Source organism: Theropithecus gelada, chromosome 2 (assembly GCF_003255815.1).
Source record: "Theropithecus gelada isolate Dixy chromosome 2, Tgel_1.0, whole genome shotgun sequence".
NCBI classification, from domain to species: Eukaryota; Metazoa; Chordata; class Mammalia; order Primates; family Cercopithecidae; genus Theropithecus; species Theropithecus gelada.
The window spans coordinates 105,607,404-105,624,420 of NC_037669.1; the positions used below are offsets into that span (position 1 = coordinate 105,607,404).

The window sequence follows — 17,017 nt, forward strand, 5'->3', positions numbered from 1 at the left end:
TTATCCTTCCCTCCTTCCCGGTATTTAAATATTCCTAGCTGACGTGCAGAGCCAATATGCGTCTTTGTCTAGCTATAACCCTTTGCATCCCAAAATGTTTGGCTAGTGATTATTCATGGAAGAAAAAGAAAAAAAAGGTGTTTAATACTTTAAATATAAACCTAGAAACAATTTTGTTGAAGAAACAAAAATTGTTTTAAATTAGTTTAAATGTCAACAACTTCGACAATGTTTATTTCATATTTCTGTAAATAACCCACAAATAATTTGAGTTATATTGACCATAGAATTCTGAATTGTTTTCATACATTATATGATAAGTATTATTCTAAGTTGCTATTTATTCTTTAAAATTACCATTTTGTCTAATACAATATTTCAATATGCTGAAAAATCAGAATATACTTAAGTATTCCTGTACTGTTGAATATATTACTTATTTCTAATATTTTGAGTGATACTACAATGAACATCTATACAAAGCCTTTCCCATTTGGAGGGCTTAATTCCTAAATCACTCAACTTTTAGAAATTTATCTTAAGTGAAAAGATATGAAAAAATCTGTGGCACTTGAAATGTGCTACGAAATTATCTTCGAAAAGCATTACAGCATCAATTGACACTGCCACCCACAATGTATAATCATGCCAATGCATGACATTTGCAAGTTTGGTTTTTCTCCCCTGACAATTTAATAATTCTTTTATGACCAGCAAATTTGAGTAGTTTTCATGTTTTCATTTATAAATTGTTATTGCCTTGTATCATTCACTTCTTTGTTCATTCCATTTTTAAAAAAATACAAAAACTCTGAATTTTATTTACCTGTTAAGATTATTTACTTTTTTCTAAATGTGTAATTTCTTTATACGTATATCGTGTCAATTGTGGAAAGTGATAAATGGTTTGTTTATTCACAGGTATGGTCTTTCATGACAAGTCCCACACAAACATCAAGGAAGCTCCTGAAAGGACTAGGATGGGGTTTTGACTCATCTGAAGTCATGGAAGGGGACAGACGGAAAACAAACTGGCTACAACTGCACCCGAACTCCATGTCACCCTGCAATTAACAGCATTTGCAATATTCTGGGGAAAATCCATAGCCATTTATTTTCTTCTCAAATGCACAAATGTAATTTTACATCATTTTTCCTCTTCATTTCATATTTATCGAAATATTTTCATGTCAGTTTCATTTGAATCAATAATTCATCATATTTTTGTGATGACTGATTACTAGCCAAGCAGAAGAAACAGAGATTAATGGAGTTTTACTGTAAGAAAGAAAAAGTAACAAGACAACTAATGATTCAAAGAAAATGTCAGATTTGCTAGTCCTTGTACTCTGTAATGTGTTGTTAAAAGGAATATGCTAAAAAAGATAACTACGTATTTTAGCTTAGTACAAAAAGCCTTGGAGAGAGAATTAAAAAGAGCTAAAAATTCAGTAAAGGCTACAAAAGTTAACTAACAAGGCATTCCTGTGTCAAATAGCATGTGATGCTGGTAAGATAAATGCAAAACCACACATTTCTTTCTTAACCAATCAGAAACTATAATATAAAGAAGAAAGAAAAATAAGGCTGAGCAACTCCTTCTTGCATCTCTACCTTAAAATAAAATTAAAAAAATTATATTCAACGACAGATTCTCATCATTCTGGGGGAATATTTATTAGTGCATCAGGAAAGAGGGGAGATAGAAAAGTACATACAGTCCAGGCCGGGTGCGGTGGCTCATGCCTGTAATCCCAGCACTTTGGGAGGCCGAGGCAGGCAGATCACTTGAGGTCAGGAGTTTGAGACCAGCCTGGCCAACATGGGGAAACCCCCTCTCTACTAAAAATACAAAAATCAGCTGGGTGTGGTAGCGTGTGCCTGTAATCCCAGCTATTCAGGAGGCCTAGGCAGGAGAGTCGCTTGAACCCAGGAGACAGAGGTTGCAGTGAGCTGAGATCGACTCTAGCCTGGGCAACTGAGCGAAATTCCATCTCAAAAAAAAAAAAAAAAAAAAAAAAAGACAAGTACACACAAAAATTTTTAGCTCTCACATTTCTTTCTATATTTGGGCATTATTCTCCAGGGTGCTATCTTTGTTTCCTAGAAGGACTGACTTCAAAGTTGATGTTTACCATTTCAAGCTTAGCCTCCCTATGGCCAGTCTAACAGAAAATCTATCATAAATAATAGAGGACCAAAGAGATATTTCTACAAACTTCGTTTTATAATAGTACTCACATTAAAGATATTTTTGAAGTTTATCATTTATAACTTCAAAAAGAGGACAACTGTTAAATTTACTTTGTACATTATCAATTTCATGATTTTTTAAAAGCGAAGAACAGCTTTGGTTATAAGAAATTACAAATTTAGAATTTATGGGAAGGGGAACAAGGGCATCAATCCCACCACTTGCCAATCCATACTAAATACATAACCAGAACCAAATAAGTAAATTTCCACCAAATACAAATGGTATTTAATACATCCAAAGTTGATTTGGGCTGGTTTCCTTATTTATAAAAGCAAAATTCAAACGAATTTTAAGAAATTATGTTCAAAATGCTCTATTTTCTGATACAAGTACCACAGTTTGTAAAGATTTCCTTTAAAAAGGCATGTGGTGATAGTTACACAACTGTGAATATACTAAAAACTACTGAATTGTATACTTTAAAAGGGTGAATTTTATGGTATGTGAATTATATCTCAATATAGCTATAATAAAATTAAAAAGGCCTTTTTTCCCCTAGCTTTGATGTTAGGTTGATGCAAAATTGCAGTTTTTGCCATTACTTTTAATGACGAAATTCACAATTACTTTTGCACCACCCGAATAAAATTTTAAACATCCAGTTCTTCCACAAGTCTTGATAATTAAGATCTTTTTGTTTCTCAAACAATAGTCCTGATGTTGAACAACATGAGGGAACAAATTAAAAGACTACTTCAAGTTCACTTTGGATTTAACAGAAATATTTTTGGTTCAGATGCATACGTAACGCAAGCCACTGGAACGATGGCTCCTTAACAACTGTGAATACCCCTTACAGTGATCAAAATTCAAAGGGGTCAGTACCATCCGTGTAGAACACCCATTTTGCTTTTTTTAAAATAACTGCTTTATTGCTATATAATTCACATATAATCACATAACCCTATTTTTAAACAACATTAAAATTATAATTATGGTTTACATAAACTCTGGATCTATTTTCAAAGTAAAACTGACACTAGGGCTACCATATATATGCTAATATATAGCCTGTATTTTGCATAGGTAAAATGACAAATCAGAAGTATCCCACAAAAAGCCTGAAGACATTGTGTCTTTTGCCTAATACTGAAAAAAAAAATACACAAAACGAAATTGAAATGAAATTGTGGAACACAGACCAAATTATGAAAATAAAGTATAAGTCTTCAAAAACAGAATTCCTGTCATTTCTGATATTAAGTAATTTACAAAAGATTCTAATGCCAAATTTTAACCAAGATAGATGTCCCTAATACACTGAGCAGTATGCCCTACACAGAAAAACAAATGTGATTACTGTCACATAGTAAAAATGATTTTACATTATAAAAGAGTTATTAAATATAAATAGGAATACATATACACACTAGGTTAATTAATATTACTGATGGGTATCGAATTCTCTGAGTTATGAAACTATGAGGTAACAGTGATTATAGTGTAATAATGGTTGTGGCACTAAGTTAAAATTAATTTCAGAGCATGTATTATGTTTATAATTTCACTCACATAAGAAACAATATAATATGTGAAAATAAAAGGACTGCCTATAAAAACAACATACTCAATCAGAAGACGTTAATATAAAAGGAATCTGGGGAACAGGATTGAGTGTCTGTGTAATGACCCTAGAAGTGGAAGAAGTTACCTGAAATTGGCTGGCTGAGTACTAGATGACATTTTGTTAGATTGTATTTGTATTATGCAAAATCTGAGCATTCCTTAAAGCAATGTTAATGTCACAGATATTTTACAAAATTGGAAATGTAGAAGAAAAGACCTTAGACATAAATAGGACCAAATGTCAAAAAGGATAGTATAAAGAGAGCGTCCAGTTCAAAGAGAAAAGTACTATACTGGAATGAAGCTACTTACATCTGACACTTCTCTGCTACAATTTAGCATAGGGAACTGACCATTTTTAACCTTATTATCTATGGCAACTCTAGGAAAAAAAAATTTTAAACTCTACCATTTAAGTGGTTACACTGAACTATTTAATTAAACATAGAATTCTTTTTTTTTTTTTGAGACGGAGTCTGGCTCTGTCGCCCAGGCTGGAGTACAGTGGCCGGATCTCAGCTCACTGCAAGCTCCGCCTCCCAGGTTCACGCCATTCTCCTGCCTCAGCCTCCCAAGTAGCTGGGACTACAGGCGCCCGCCACCTCGCCCGGCTAATTTTTTGTATTTTTTAGTAGAGACGGGGTTTCACTGGGTTAGCCAGGATGGTCTCGATCTCCTGACTTCATGATCCGCCCGTCTCGGCCTCCCAAAGTGCTGGGATTACAGGCTTGAGCCACCGCGCCCGGCCAAACATAGAATTCTTATATCTAATAAATCTTTAGTCATTGCATGTTTGAAATGGAAGGGAACTGAAAGATGGCCTAGATGCAAACAATTAAAGTTGATCAAATGGCTTATTCAACCTTTCCTTCTAAGCTCAGGCCCATATATAGAAGAATCTTAACATTCTGATGAAAAAGAAAAGCCAGCATGGTGAGAAGCAAACAAGCACAACACAGATCTAGAACAAAACAGGGAATGTTTGACCCAATGCCTAGTTTCACAGCCCCAACCTTTCTTACATCTCTGGGAATGCTGCCCTCCCACTTTTTCTCCTATTAGAACCCAAAGAGTAGAATTAGGGAAACAGACAAGGAGGGAAACAAAGAGAATAAGAACCCACATGCTGGAACTTCTCCCAAGCAGAGGCAGGATCTAGTACAATCCAGTCTTCGGTGTTAAAAAACAGAATTGAGCGAGAGGGAAGCCATCCGTATGCTCTTTGTACTATGGTTCAGGGAAAATGTCCATGGCCTTGATCTAGGAGTGTGTATGTAAGAGCAGGAGGAGGAAGAAAGAAAAGAGGTACAGGTATGAAAAGGACCAGGAAGAGCTGAACTGAGGAAGGATTCTCTTCCTCTTGGAGCTGAGGAGTATACACTATGACTGCTGTTCCTGTTATTTCTGAGATCTCCAACAACAAATATTGTATTTGTTTCTGACACAATACAGAGAAAGCACGCTAAGGAATCAGGAAAAATTAAAGGAAAGAAGTTGACGAAAATAAAGAAATAATAAATAAATCCTAATTTGGTGAATATTGAGACCAGATTTTATCTTCTATGTTATATGCTGTGATTCAATACAGAAATTATTGCATTCTCAGCCATTCAATAGGTGCAATAAATGTTAGAGAATATTTCCTTTTCAAATCATATAAAAAAGAAAAGTTTATCTCCGGAATATTTTAGGGAATAACAAAATATTTTGGGAAAATATCATCAATTTTTTCTTTTTCCCTATATAATCTTTCATCTTACAACTGTTAGGCCCACTTCAACTTTATGTCACTGTGACAGTATTCTAGTATTCAAGATAATGATCACAAGTCACCCTGCAAATCAGGAGGCAGGATTACTTCATCAGTTCAACCATCAGGTATTGGATAGCTATATTGTGTCAGGCACCATTCTAGGTAGAAATAGTCAGTTTTATAAAAATAAGCCTTTTTACTCTAAATAAAATTTAGTCTTTCATGCACTTCACTTCATCTCATTTATAAATTATCTCAACTTGAATATCAGAGTTGATCCCAGTACTTATTAGTACTAGAAATACCTCTACACCTCCACTTCCTCATCTGAAAATGAGGATAACATTACCTCTCTTTACATGGTATTTATGAGAGTTAAGTAGAATATGTAAAACTGATTCATAAACTATTAAGGCTGCTTTAAAAATACAGGGACATACAACAAGGAATTGAGTGTGAAAGGGAGGTAAAGAGAGAACTAATTTAGAAAACGATAGGGTAAGGTTAGCAGACATATCATGGTGCTTTGCTTTCTAGGACACAATGATTAACTACACAATCACTGTCCATCAGCTAAAAGTAAACTAGCTGTTCAAGAGACACAAAGGTATTTCTGGCCCTAACACCTGAAAGAAATTTCTCCTGTAGGCCCTCATAAAGAAGACAATGTGTAATATAAAGTAATGTTATTGGCCGGGCATGGTGGCTCACGTCTGTAATTCCAGCACTCTGGGAGGCTGAGACGGGTGGATCACGAGGTCAGGAGATCGAGACCATCCTGGTTAACACGGTGAAACCCCATCTCTACTAAAAAATACAAAAAATTAGCCGGGCTTTGTGGGGGACACCGGTAGTCCCAGCTACTCGGGAGGCTGAGGCAGGAGAATGGTGGGAACCTGGGAGGCGGAGCTTGCAGTGAGCCGAGATGGTGCCACTACACTCCAGCCTGGGCGACAGAGCGAGACTACATCTCAAAAAAAAAAACAAAAAAAGGTAATGTTCTCAACATCCCTACTGTAAGCACGATGTATTTCGCTAATTATGTAACACTAGAGTTAAAACACTGGAATAAATTTGAGCCCCAAGGAGAACTTACTATAGCTATCTATGACTGCATCAGAGGTCTGACATAGCAAATTACTGCCCTCTTGATAACCTTTACTGATACTTCAAAATATGACCCAACCTTTTAAGAATCAGGCCACTAGAATTTATATAAATTCATGAACCAAGTCGTATTGCATAGCGTTTTGGGAGATCTACATTAAACCTTCACATTTGTTCTCTATCACTTACAAAGTGGTATAAGCCAGTGGTTAAAACCAAGAACGCAGGAGCTAGACTCATGTATTTGAATCCCACCTTTGCCACTGAGGCAGGACAGTCGCAGGTTGCAGTGAGCCGAGATCGCACCACTGCACTTCAGCCTGGGCGACAGGGTGAGAGTCCGTCTCAAAAAAAAAAAAAGTATATATACCAAAAAAAGGAGATTGTGTGTGTGTGTGTATATGTGTGTATATATATATGTGTGTGTGTGTGTATATATGTGTGTGTGTATATGTGTGTATGTGTGTGTATATATATGCGTGTGTATATACATGTATGTATATATCTATATATAATGAATCATACACTTTTTACTTTTAAAACTCCTTAATATTGCTCTTTTGCTAGTTACGTTCTTTACTTCCAATATCCTGCCACACAAATAAATAACATATCCATAGCATCTGTCTTAGGAAAATTAATTTTATTAGGTAAATGAACTGAAAATTGCTAAAGAATCAAATTTCTATAAATTAATATTTTTTAATCTATTCAGTCAAATTCATAGAATTCCTAGCAATGGCTTATACATAAACAAGAGGCTACCTGTTTTCAAAATAATTGAATCTGACATGCAATGCATACTCACTTTCGCTGCAGCAGAAGGCAGTAATCAACTATGACAGGCACCATATCCTGTAGAGGAACCATAAAGAAAGCATCAGCCCCACAACCCTGTCCAGTGGCCCACTGATAATGACGGGACTGCTTAAGATGCTATTAGACTGTTAGGAGGATATAACTTTGTATCATGCTTTTGGTAAGCAATTTGGCATTATGTGTCAAAGTCTGAAAAATAGAACGTTTGACCTAGTAATTCTATTTCTGGAAATGTACCCTAAATATGTTTAAGAATAAAACTTATTTTAATGCATTAAGGTGTTCACTGCATCTTTCTAACAGAGGGAGCAGGATAAGGAGGGGAAGGGGAAATGGGAAAGAAAAAAAGAAACATGAATTACATTCAACAACATGGGAAAATAGTTAAGTAAATTTTATTATTTAAGTAAAATACTACATATATCTTACAAGCTTATCAAGAGTTTACAATATCATTAAAACAAATACTAGGTGAAAATATGTATTTGTCTCACAGATCTGTAAAGAAAACTCACAAAAAAAAAAAGGAAACCAGAAGAAAATAAATCAAATTGATAACGGGATACAGTTGGTCCTGCTGGTGGCTCAGGTGATTAAGGTCGCCCATATTTTGTCACAATCCTCCAAACCTGCTATTTTAACGTTGATTTAACGTCTCAGTTTCACAATATTTTTATTGCTTTAAATTCATCATGTACAGACTCATATCAAGTAAATGACAACCCACAATTTTGACCCTTTTGAATGGAAAGAGTCTGAGGGAGAAACAGTAGCTTATTATGACTGGAAATTGTCAAGTAACCAAGCATCAAACTTCAGCAGTATTCTTTCCTTTCCTGCTGGCTACAGGGAAATGGTTTCCTTTTAAAAATCCTGGAAGGGTTATGTTCTGGACAGAAATCTCATCAGGAGGGAGAAGGCACTATGTGAAAAAGAGCTCCACATACTAACACCTGTCTGATAAAAAGGTCAAACCTAAGGAACTCTTATTATTTGAGAGAGAGGTGACTAAAGAAGGACCTACAATCCTGAAAGGATTATAGGGCTATCCCTGACCCATTCTGCTTCCTTTACTTACGAATATTACTCATGACTACATGTAGATTTGATTCTTCGAAAATAGGAGGTAAAATTATAGATGTAAAAAGTGTTAAGAGCCATAGCAAATCTCAACCCTGAATGAGAATACAGTGGGCTAGGTAACGGGGAGTTGGTGGCAGGAGGACTTCCCTAGAAATGCTAGAGAAAATAAACATCCTTTAAAATACACAGCTGAGCTCCTAAGATAGTAAGGGCAATAGCCAGGTCTAAAAGTGAAAAGGGAACTGAAAACCAAAGCAGTAAGTTCTGAGCTGTTATTGATCCTATCCTGTAGGTTTGTTGGTCGCAGAAGAGCTTGGGTTTTAATGCCAGAAAGAAGCTGAGGCCTTAAACCCTTTTAACAGAGGGAACTGAAGCAGAGGACCTGCCTAAAACTGGGATTCTTGAAAAGCCGCATCCTCAATGAAAGGAAATTAGAAAAAAAAAATCTGCCTGTTGGCATAGGAAGATGACAAGGAAGTTTGTCTGTCTCAGCCTGGGCTCAGAGGGGGTAAATTTATACTCACCAAGAATCTGTAATCAACACCCTGTCTTCAGGTAGAGCTGGGATTTGAATTTATACCATCGCCTCAGTATGAGAACAACTGAGCCAAGAGGTTCACATAAAAAGTGATCCTGAAAATACTATGCAGCCATAAAAAAGGATGAGTTCATGTCTTTGCAGGGACATGGATGAAGCTGGAAACCATCATTCTCAGCAAACTATCACAAGGACAGAAAACCAAACACTGCATGCTCTCACTCATAGGTGGGAACTGAACAACGAGAACACTTGGACACAGGGCGGGGAACATCACACACCGGGGCCTGACGGGGGGTGGGGGGCTGGGGGAGGGATAGCACTGGGAGAAATATCTAATGTAAATGGAGAGTTTATGGGTACAGCAAACCAACATGGCACATGTATACCTATGTAACAAACATGCATTTTGCACACATACCCCAGACCCTAAAAAATAAAAAAAAAAAAAAAAAGTGATCCTGAAAAAGGATACTCCTCAGATACTTGAAAGAAGCAAGTTCAAAAACTCCCCAGAGATCACCCTAAACCCAGGCAAAATAACTACTGATAAAGTCCTATTGAAGATGTGCTCAAAATAAAAAACTTGAAAACACTTCGTTAAATAATGCACCATACACCATACATGAATGTCTGGAGGAACTATAAAGGGCAGTAGTATACCCCCAAAACTTCAAATAATATAATTATCAGGTAGAAACTATTTTTAAAGTATACTTAAAATAATTAAGGGCATAAAATAAGGAATTAAGTGCCTGGCGCGGTACTAAGTACTTTGGATATACTATAGGGTTTAATGGAGTGTGAATCAGATTCATACACTTAGATCACTATAGTGACTGCATGGTGGGAGCATCTGAAAAATCAACACTGGAAACCAAGGCTATTACAGTCATCAAAGAAAAAAATGGTGGACTAAACTAGGGTACTGACAGCAGGTATAAAGAACAGTGGACAAAATTATTTTTAACTATAGGGTTTGGTGACAGATTGATCATGGTTTGGAAGGCATTGAGAGGAGTCTATAATTCCTAGGTTTCTGGTTTAAGTGATGGTTGAATGAAGAGGTCACAAAATGACATAAGAAATGTGGGAAGAGGTGTTAGAAGGAAGAAGGTAAGTACAATCTGGTCCACAGCAGATTTGAGGAACACCTTTACTTTGATGTTGATTAACAAGAAATTGAATACAGTAATCTGAAACATCTGGGTTAGAATTACAGATATCTAAGTTATCAGAGGAAGCAGTGAATAGAAATAAAATTGTCCAAGGACAACAGAGCGAGATGAAAAGCAGTCAACAATGACTAAATCTTGAGGAAGACCAGTATTTATGAAATGGTCAGAGGATAGAAACAAACTGATTCAAGAAGAGTCACTGAGGTTTAAAATCAGAAGGGCACACAGTCACAGATATCTACAGGATATAGACTTTCAAGAAGGAAGAACTAATCATTGCTGTTTAATACAGAACTGACAATGAACAAGATCTGAAAAATATGTACTGTGTTTAGCAATTTGGATATAACTGGTGTCTTTAGTTAAGGTGTTTTAGCTTCCTGATTAAAACTGACAAACTTCTAGCGAGACTGACAAAGAGTAAGAGAAAACATCAAGAATGAAGCAGAGGATATCATTATAGACATTGAAGACATCAAAAGGATAATAAGGGAATACTACGAAAATTCTACACACATAAATTTGACAATTTACATGAAGTGCACCAATTTCTCAAAAAACACAACTATCAAAACTCACTTAACATGAAATAGCTCATTTGAATACCCCTATAATTATTAAGGAAACTGAATTCATAACTTAAAATCCTCCAAAAGTAAATCTCCATGTTTAGATGGTTTCACCAGAGAATTCTACCAAACATTTTTTTTTTTTTTTTTTTTTTTTTGAGATGGAGTCTCGCTCTGTCACCCAGGCTGGAGTGCAGTGGCCAGATCTCAGCTCACTGCAAGCTCCGCCTCCCGGGTTTACGCCATTCTCCTGCCTCAGCCTCCCGAGTAGCTGGGACTACAGGCACCCGCCACCTCGCCCGGCTAGTTTTTTTGGATTTTTTAGTAGAGACGGGGTTTCACCGTGTTAGCCAGGATGGTCTCGATCTCCTGACCTTGTGATCCACCCGTCTCGGCCTCCCAAAGTGCTGGGATTACAGGCTTGAGCCACCGCGCCCGGCCTCTACCAAACATTTAAAAAGTATGAAAACAAATCCTATACAATCCCTTCCACAAAACAGAAGAGGAGCGAATATTTCTCAATGCATTTTGTTAAGTTAGTATCACCCTGATACAAAAACCTGAAAAGCCATTACAAAAAAACTACAGACCAATATTCTTCATAAATAAAGATGCAAAAGTCCGTAACAAAATATTAGGAATAATAATTCACAATTACATAAAAGGAATTATACCTCATGACCAAGTGAGGTTTATTCCAGGATGCAAGACTGGTTCAATATTCAAAAACCAATCATTATAATATACCATATCAATAGCCTAAAGAAAAAAAAAAATCACATAATCGTATTAAGTACATAGAAAAAGCAACTGACAAAATTCAATATCCATTCATGAAAACCCTCTTAGAAAAACTGTAATAGAGGGGAACTTCCTCAACTTGATAAAAGGTAACTACAAAAAACCTACAGCTAGTATTATACTTCATGGTGAGAAACTGAATGTTTTTACTCTAAGACTGGGAACAAGGCAAGGATGTCTGCTCTCACCTCTCTTCAATACAATGCTGAAGTTTTAGCCTATGCGATAGGCAAGAAAAGGAAAAAAATAGTACACAGATTGGGGAGGAAAAAATAAAACTGTCTCTGTTGGCAGATGACATGATTGTCCACATAGAATATCCCAAGGAATCTACAAAAAGCATTCTAGAATAAATGAGTTCTACAAGATTGCAGAATATAAGATAAACATTCTATACGCCATTACTGAACATATGAATACCAAAATTAGAAATTCCATACCATTTAAAACTGCTAAGGAAAAAAGAAATATTCGGTGTAAATCTAAAAATCCATGTATAGCACCTGTATACTAAAAACTACAAAAAAAAAAAGGAAATAAATGGGAAAACTAGGAGACTCAGCATAGTAAAAAAATCAATTCTCCTCAAACTGATATGTTTAATATAATTTATATCAAAATAGCCACAAGATTTTTTAGAGATATAGACAAGATTATTCTAAAATTTATATGGAGAGGCAAAGAAATTGGAATAGTTGAAACAATTTTCATAAAAGAGGAAGAATCAGTCTACCCAATTTCAAGACTTACACAGCTACAGTTATCAAGACTATGTGGTACTGGCAGTGGGCTAGGCACATAGATCAATGGAACAAAATAGAGAACCTAGAATTAGATTCACCATATAAGCCCAGCTGATTTTTGATAAAGCTGGTAAAGCAACTGAGTGGAGGAAAGAAGGAAAGATTGCTTTTGCAACAAATAATGCTGGAGCAATTAGGTATCTATACACACACAAAAAGGAACTTCGACCTCAGTCTCATACCTTATGTAAAAATTAACTCAAAATAGATCACACATTTAAGTTACACACAAAACTGTAAAACTTCCAGAAAAAAACAGGAGAAAATCTTCAGGACCTTAGGCTAGGCAAAGAGTTCTGAGACTTGATTTCAAAAGCACAATCTATACAAGGAAAAGCTGATAAACTGGACTTCATCAAAATTAAAACCTTTGGTTTGCAAAAGATCCTGTTAAGAAGGATGAAAAGAAAGCTACAAACTAGGAGAATTATGTCCAATAAAGGACTAGTACCTTGAATATATTAAAACCCTATAAAGTCAACAGTATAATGAGAAACAATCCAGTTAGAAGAGAGACAAAACCCACGCAGAAACATTTCACAAAAGAAGATATACATGTGGCAAATAAACACATGAAAAGATGTTTAACATCATTATTCATTAGGGAAACGCAAATTACAGCCACAATGAGATACCATTATGCACCTATCAGAATAGCTAAAATAAAACAGTGACTTCACCAAATGCTGGATGTGGATTAGAAACTGGATCACTCACACATTGCTGCGGGGAATGCAAAATGGTACCAGCATTCTGGAAAACTATTTGGCAGTTTCTTTAAAAATTAAACATTCAACTATCATATGATCCAACAATTGTAAACCTGGACATTTCTCCTAGAGAAAAGACATGTTCACACAGAAACCTATACAGAAATGTTTACAGCCACTTTATTTTTAATAGCCCCAAACTGGAAACAACCCAGATGTTCTTCAATGGGTAAAATTGTTAATCAAACTGTGGCTCATCCATACTATGGAATACTACCCAGCAATAAAATGCAACCAACTATTGACACAAGCAACAACCTGGGAGAATCACTAAGGAATTATTATGCTGAGTTTAAAGAGTCAGTCCCAAAAGGTTACACACTCTATGATTCCATCTATATAGCATTATTGAAATTATAATTTATAGAGATGAGGAACAGACTACTGGGAATCAGAGGTTAAGGAGGGGGTGGGAGCAGGAGAGAAGTAGGTGTGGCTATAAAAGGGTAAAATGAGGGATCCATGCGGTGATGGAAATGTTCTGTATCTTTACCTTATCAATATCAATATCCTGGTTATGTGACCGTACCATAGTTTTGTGAGACGTTCTCTTATTGGGGAAAAATGGTTTAAGGGTATGGGATCTCTTTGCATTATTTCTTGCAACTGAATATGAATCTATAAATATCACAAAATTACAAATTTAATTTAAAAAAAAACAAAATACGGCCGGGCGCGGTGGCTCAAGCCTGTAATCCCAGCACTTTGGGAGGCCGAGGCGGGTGGATCACGAGGTCAGGAGATCGAGACTATCCTGGCTAACATGGTGAAACCCCGTCTCTACTAAAAATACAAAAAACTAGCCGGGCGTGGTGGCGGGCACCTGTAGTCTCAGCTACTTGGGAGGCTGAGGCGGGAGAATGGCGTGAACCCGGGAGGCGGAGCTTGCAGTGAGCCGAGATCACGCCACTGCACTCCAGCCTGGGAGCACAGCGAGACTCCGTCTCAAAAAAAAAAAAAAACAAAATACACACAATCTTTATGCCTGTCACTAACTGTTCCTAACTCAATTAAGGCAAAACCATCCAAATTAACATTTTCAATCTGGCTTCTTAAAGAACACAGGTCTTTATCAATTTTGAACATTTAAAACAGTGAGTAAAACAGAGTATTAGTTAAAGCCAAATCTATTTCTATATTTGAAGTTTTCCTCAGCAACTATTTATCAAGGACACTAAACCAGATGCTGGGAATATGGCAATGACAAAAATCAGACATGTTCCTAAACTTACACAGGTCCCTAAACATAAAACTGACATTGAATGAGTGACTTCAGTGAATAGTATTTTAGAAAGAAATGGATCTGAGTTAATCTGGGGGACAATTACACTGAGACGTGAAAATAAACAGGAGCTAGTTGAGCTACAAAGAAATGAGAAAGGATTTTTTATAAAGAGAGAACACTGTGGACAAAGGCTCTGGGTTATGAGAGAACAGGGACATTAAGACACTGAAAAGAACTCTAGTATAACAGGAATACAGAGAATTGGGGGCAGTTAGGCAAGAGTACACTATGCAGAGCCTTAGAAAATAGTAGGAAATTGAGTCTCTACCTCAGAAACAACAGGAAGTCCTTGAAATATTTTAAAATTAGGGAAGCATCATATCTAGATTTGATATACATTTCTCCTTGGCTGCTGTGTAGAAAATGAAATGAAGTACAGTAAGAATGTGTACAAGGACATGGTGGAAACAGATGAGAGAAACTGTCAGGAGGCAGAATAGCCAGGAACAAGTAAAGGACAAGAATCACCTAATTTGCATTAGGTGCATGGTGGATCCACTCACTAACACAGGAATCCTCAGAAAAGGCTTTGTGAGGAAACAGTTATTGAGTCTGAGGTACCTACAAAACATCCAAGCAAAAATGTAAATGGGCACCTTACTCTACAGATCTCAGAATTCAGAAGAGCAATCTAGGTTGCTAACACCAGTTTGACAGTCATGTGCCTATGTCACCTAGGGAAGAATGGAAAGCAGTGATTTGTCAACTTTGATGTTAACACTGGTTAAGACAGTCATGTGCCTGTATCACCTAGGGAAGAATGGAAAGCAGTGATTCATCAACTTTGATGTGCTTAAGGGACATCTTGAGAGCTGACTACATATCCTGGTCACCAACCCCAGAGAGTGATTCAGTAGGCCTGGGAAATAAAAAGTATTTTTAACAAACATACTCAAATGATTTTTGAAGTAAATGGTACACAGACATCTTGACAAACATTGTAATAAAAATAGAAGACAAGGGTATTGTGAAGAATCCTAGCATTTCTTGGTTAAGTAAAGAAAAGGAAGAAGAATAAACAAAGAAAATCAATAAGCAGTCGGAGAGGGAGAGAAAAAACTGGAATGCATGGTATCAGGGAAGCACATGAAGACTTTCAAGAAGTCTTCATGTGCTAAATGCTGCTAAGGACCAGTAAGATGAAAAATAAAAGGGTCCACAGAATTTATAGACATGGAATAGGTTAAGGAAAGAGAAGGAGATGAGGAAATGGAGACAACTCTCTTCTCTTTTTTTTTTTTTTTTTTTTGGAGACAAGGTCTTGCTCTGTCACCCAGGTTGGAGTGCTGTGCTGTGATCTTGGCTCACTGCAGCCTCGGCTTCCCAGGCTCAAGCGAACCTCCCACCCAGCCTCCAGAGTAGCTGGGACTATAGCTGTGCACCACCACTCCCAGCTAATTTTTTTTGTGTGTGTAGAGACAAGGTTTCGCTATGTTGCCAAGGCTGTCTTGAACTCCTGAGCTCAAGTGATCTACCAACCTCGGCCTCCCAAATTGCTGGGATTACAGGCATGAGCCATCATCCCTGGCCAGAGACAACTCTTGTAAGATGTCTGGCTCTATAAAAAACGGATGAACAAGAAAGCACAGGATATTAGAGACGGTGTGGGGCAAAAAAAGAATTTGTTTGCTGCTTGACTTAGTTTTAGGGTGGGAAACACTTGAACATATATAAATGCATATGAGGAAAGCCAGAAGAAAAGGCAAGTCTCAAGATGTATGAGACAGAAATACTTTAATTCCTTTTTATCCTACTATAATAGTTATGATACAAATAAATTATAATTATAGGTTGAAATCTTTTCTTAAATAAAAGCCACAACCTGTCCAAAATGTGACAAGATCCAAAAGTTATTTTCTATAACTAAGACAGGACAAATATTGATCTTTGGAGAAAAGCAAAAATAGTGAATAGCCTTACATATTCTGACTCTAAGGAAAGGGTGAGGCTCCTCACCAAGGGTAAAGATTAAAATTAAGGCAGCAGGCAGGAGGTGCCACCTGCTGGTAAAACACAAATTCTCAGTATTCTGACTGTGACAGAAATCAGTCTTAATAGGAATTTCAACTAACTCGGTTAGAGGTTACTTATGTCTCCAATAATAGCTTCTTGAGACTGAGAGAGAATCTGAGACCTTCCTACTGAGCAAAAAAAAAAAAAAAAAAAAAAAAGTGTTTTAAAAACACTTCTATCAGTTGCTCACCCTGCCTTTATTTGAATACATTGCGTAATAAGAGGTGCATAAATCCAAGAGCTGTTACAACGTTGAGTAGGTCATTTTAAATTGAAACACATCTTCTCCTAATTTCTACCCACTATATACTAGGCCTTCCCTCTGGAGCAATACAGCTAATCCCATAGGACAGCTTCCACCATCTCTAGGCGGGCATGTCTCCACTTACTTTCTCCTCAGATTAAACAACCCTGTTTTTTTTACCTGTTGTTTTTAAAACCATCCACCATCTCAGTTGTGGGATGTGGCTGAGTT

General features: G+C 36.6%; 1 protein-coding gene across 8 annotated transcripts in view; it reads right to left on the minus strand.

Annotated features, from left to right (window-relative positions):
- Window positions 1-17,017, minus strand: part of VPS8 (VPS8, CORVET complex subunit) — a 254,143-nt gene that overhangs the window by 173,728 nt on the left and 63,398 nt on the right. For 7 of the 8 annotated variants that reach the window (XM_025376216.1, XM_025376215.1, XM_025376217.1 and 4 more), the window contains one exon: window positions 7,492-7,538. In XM_025376216.1, the coding sequence (XP_025232001.1) occupies window positions 7,492-7,538 (47 nt within the window). Of the gene's footprint in view, window positions 1-7,491; window positions 7,692-17,017 lie in introns of all 8 variants that reach the window. The other variant, XM_025376218.1, reaches the window with a different exon arrangement.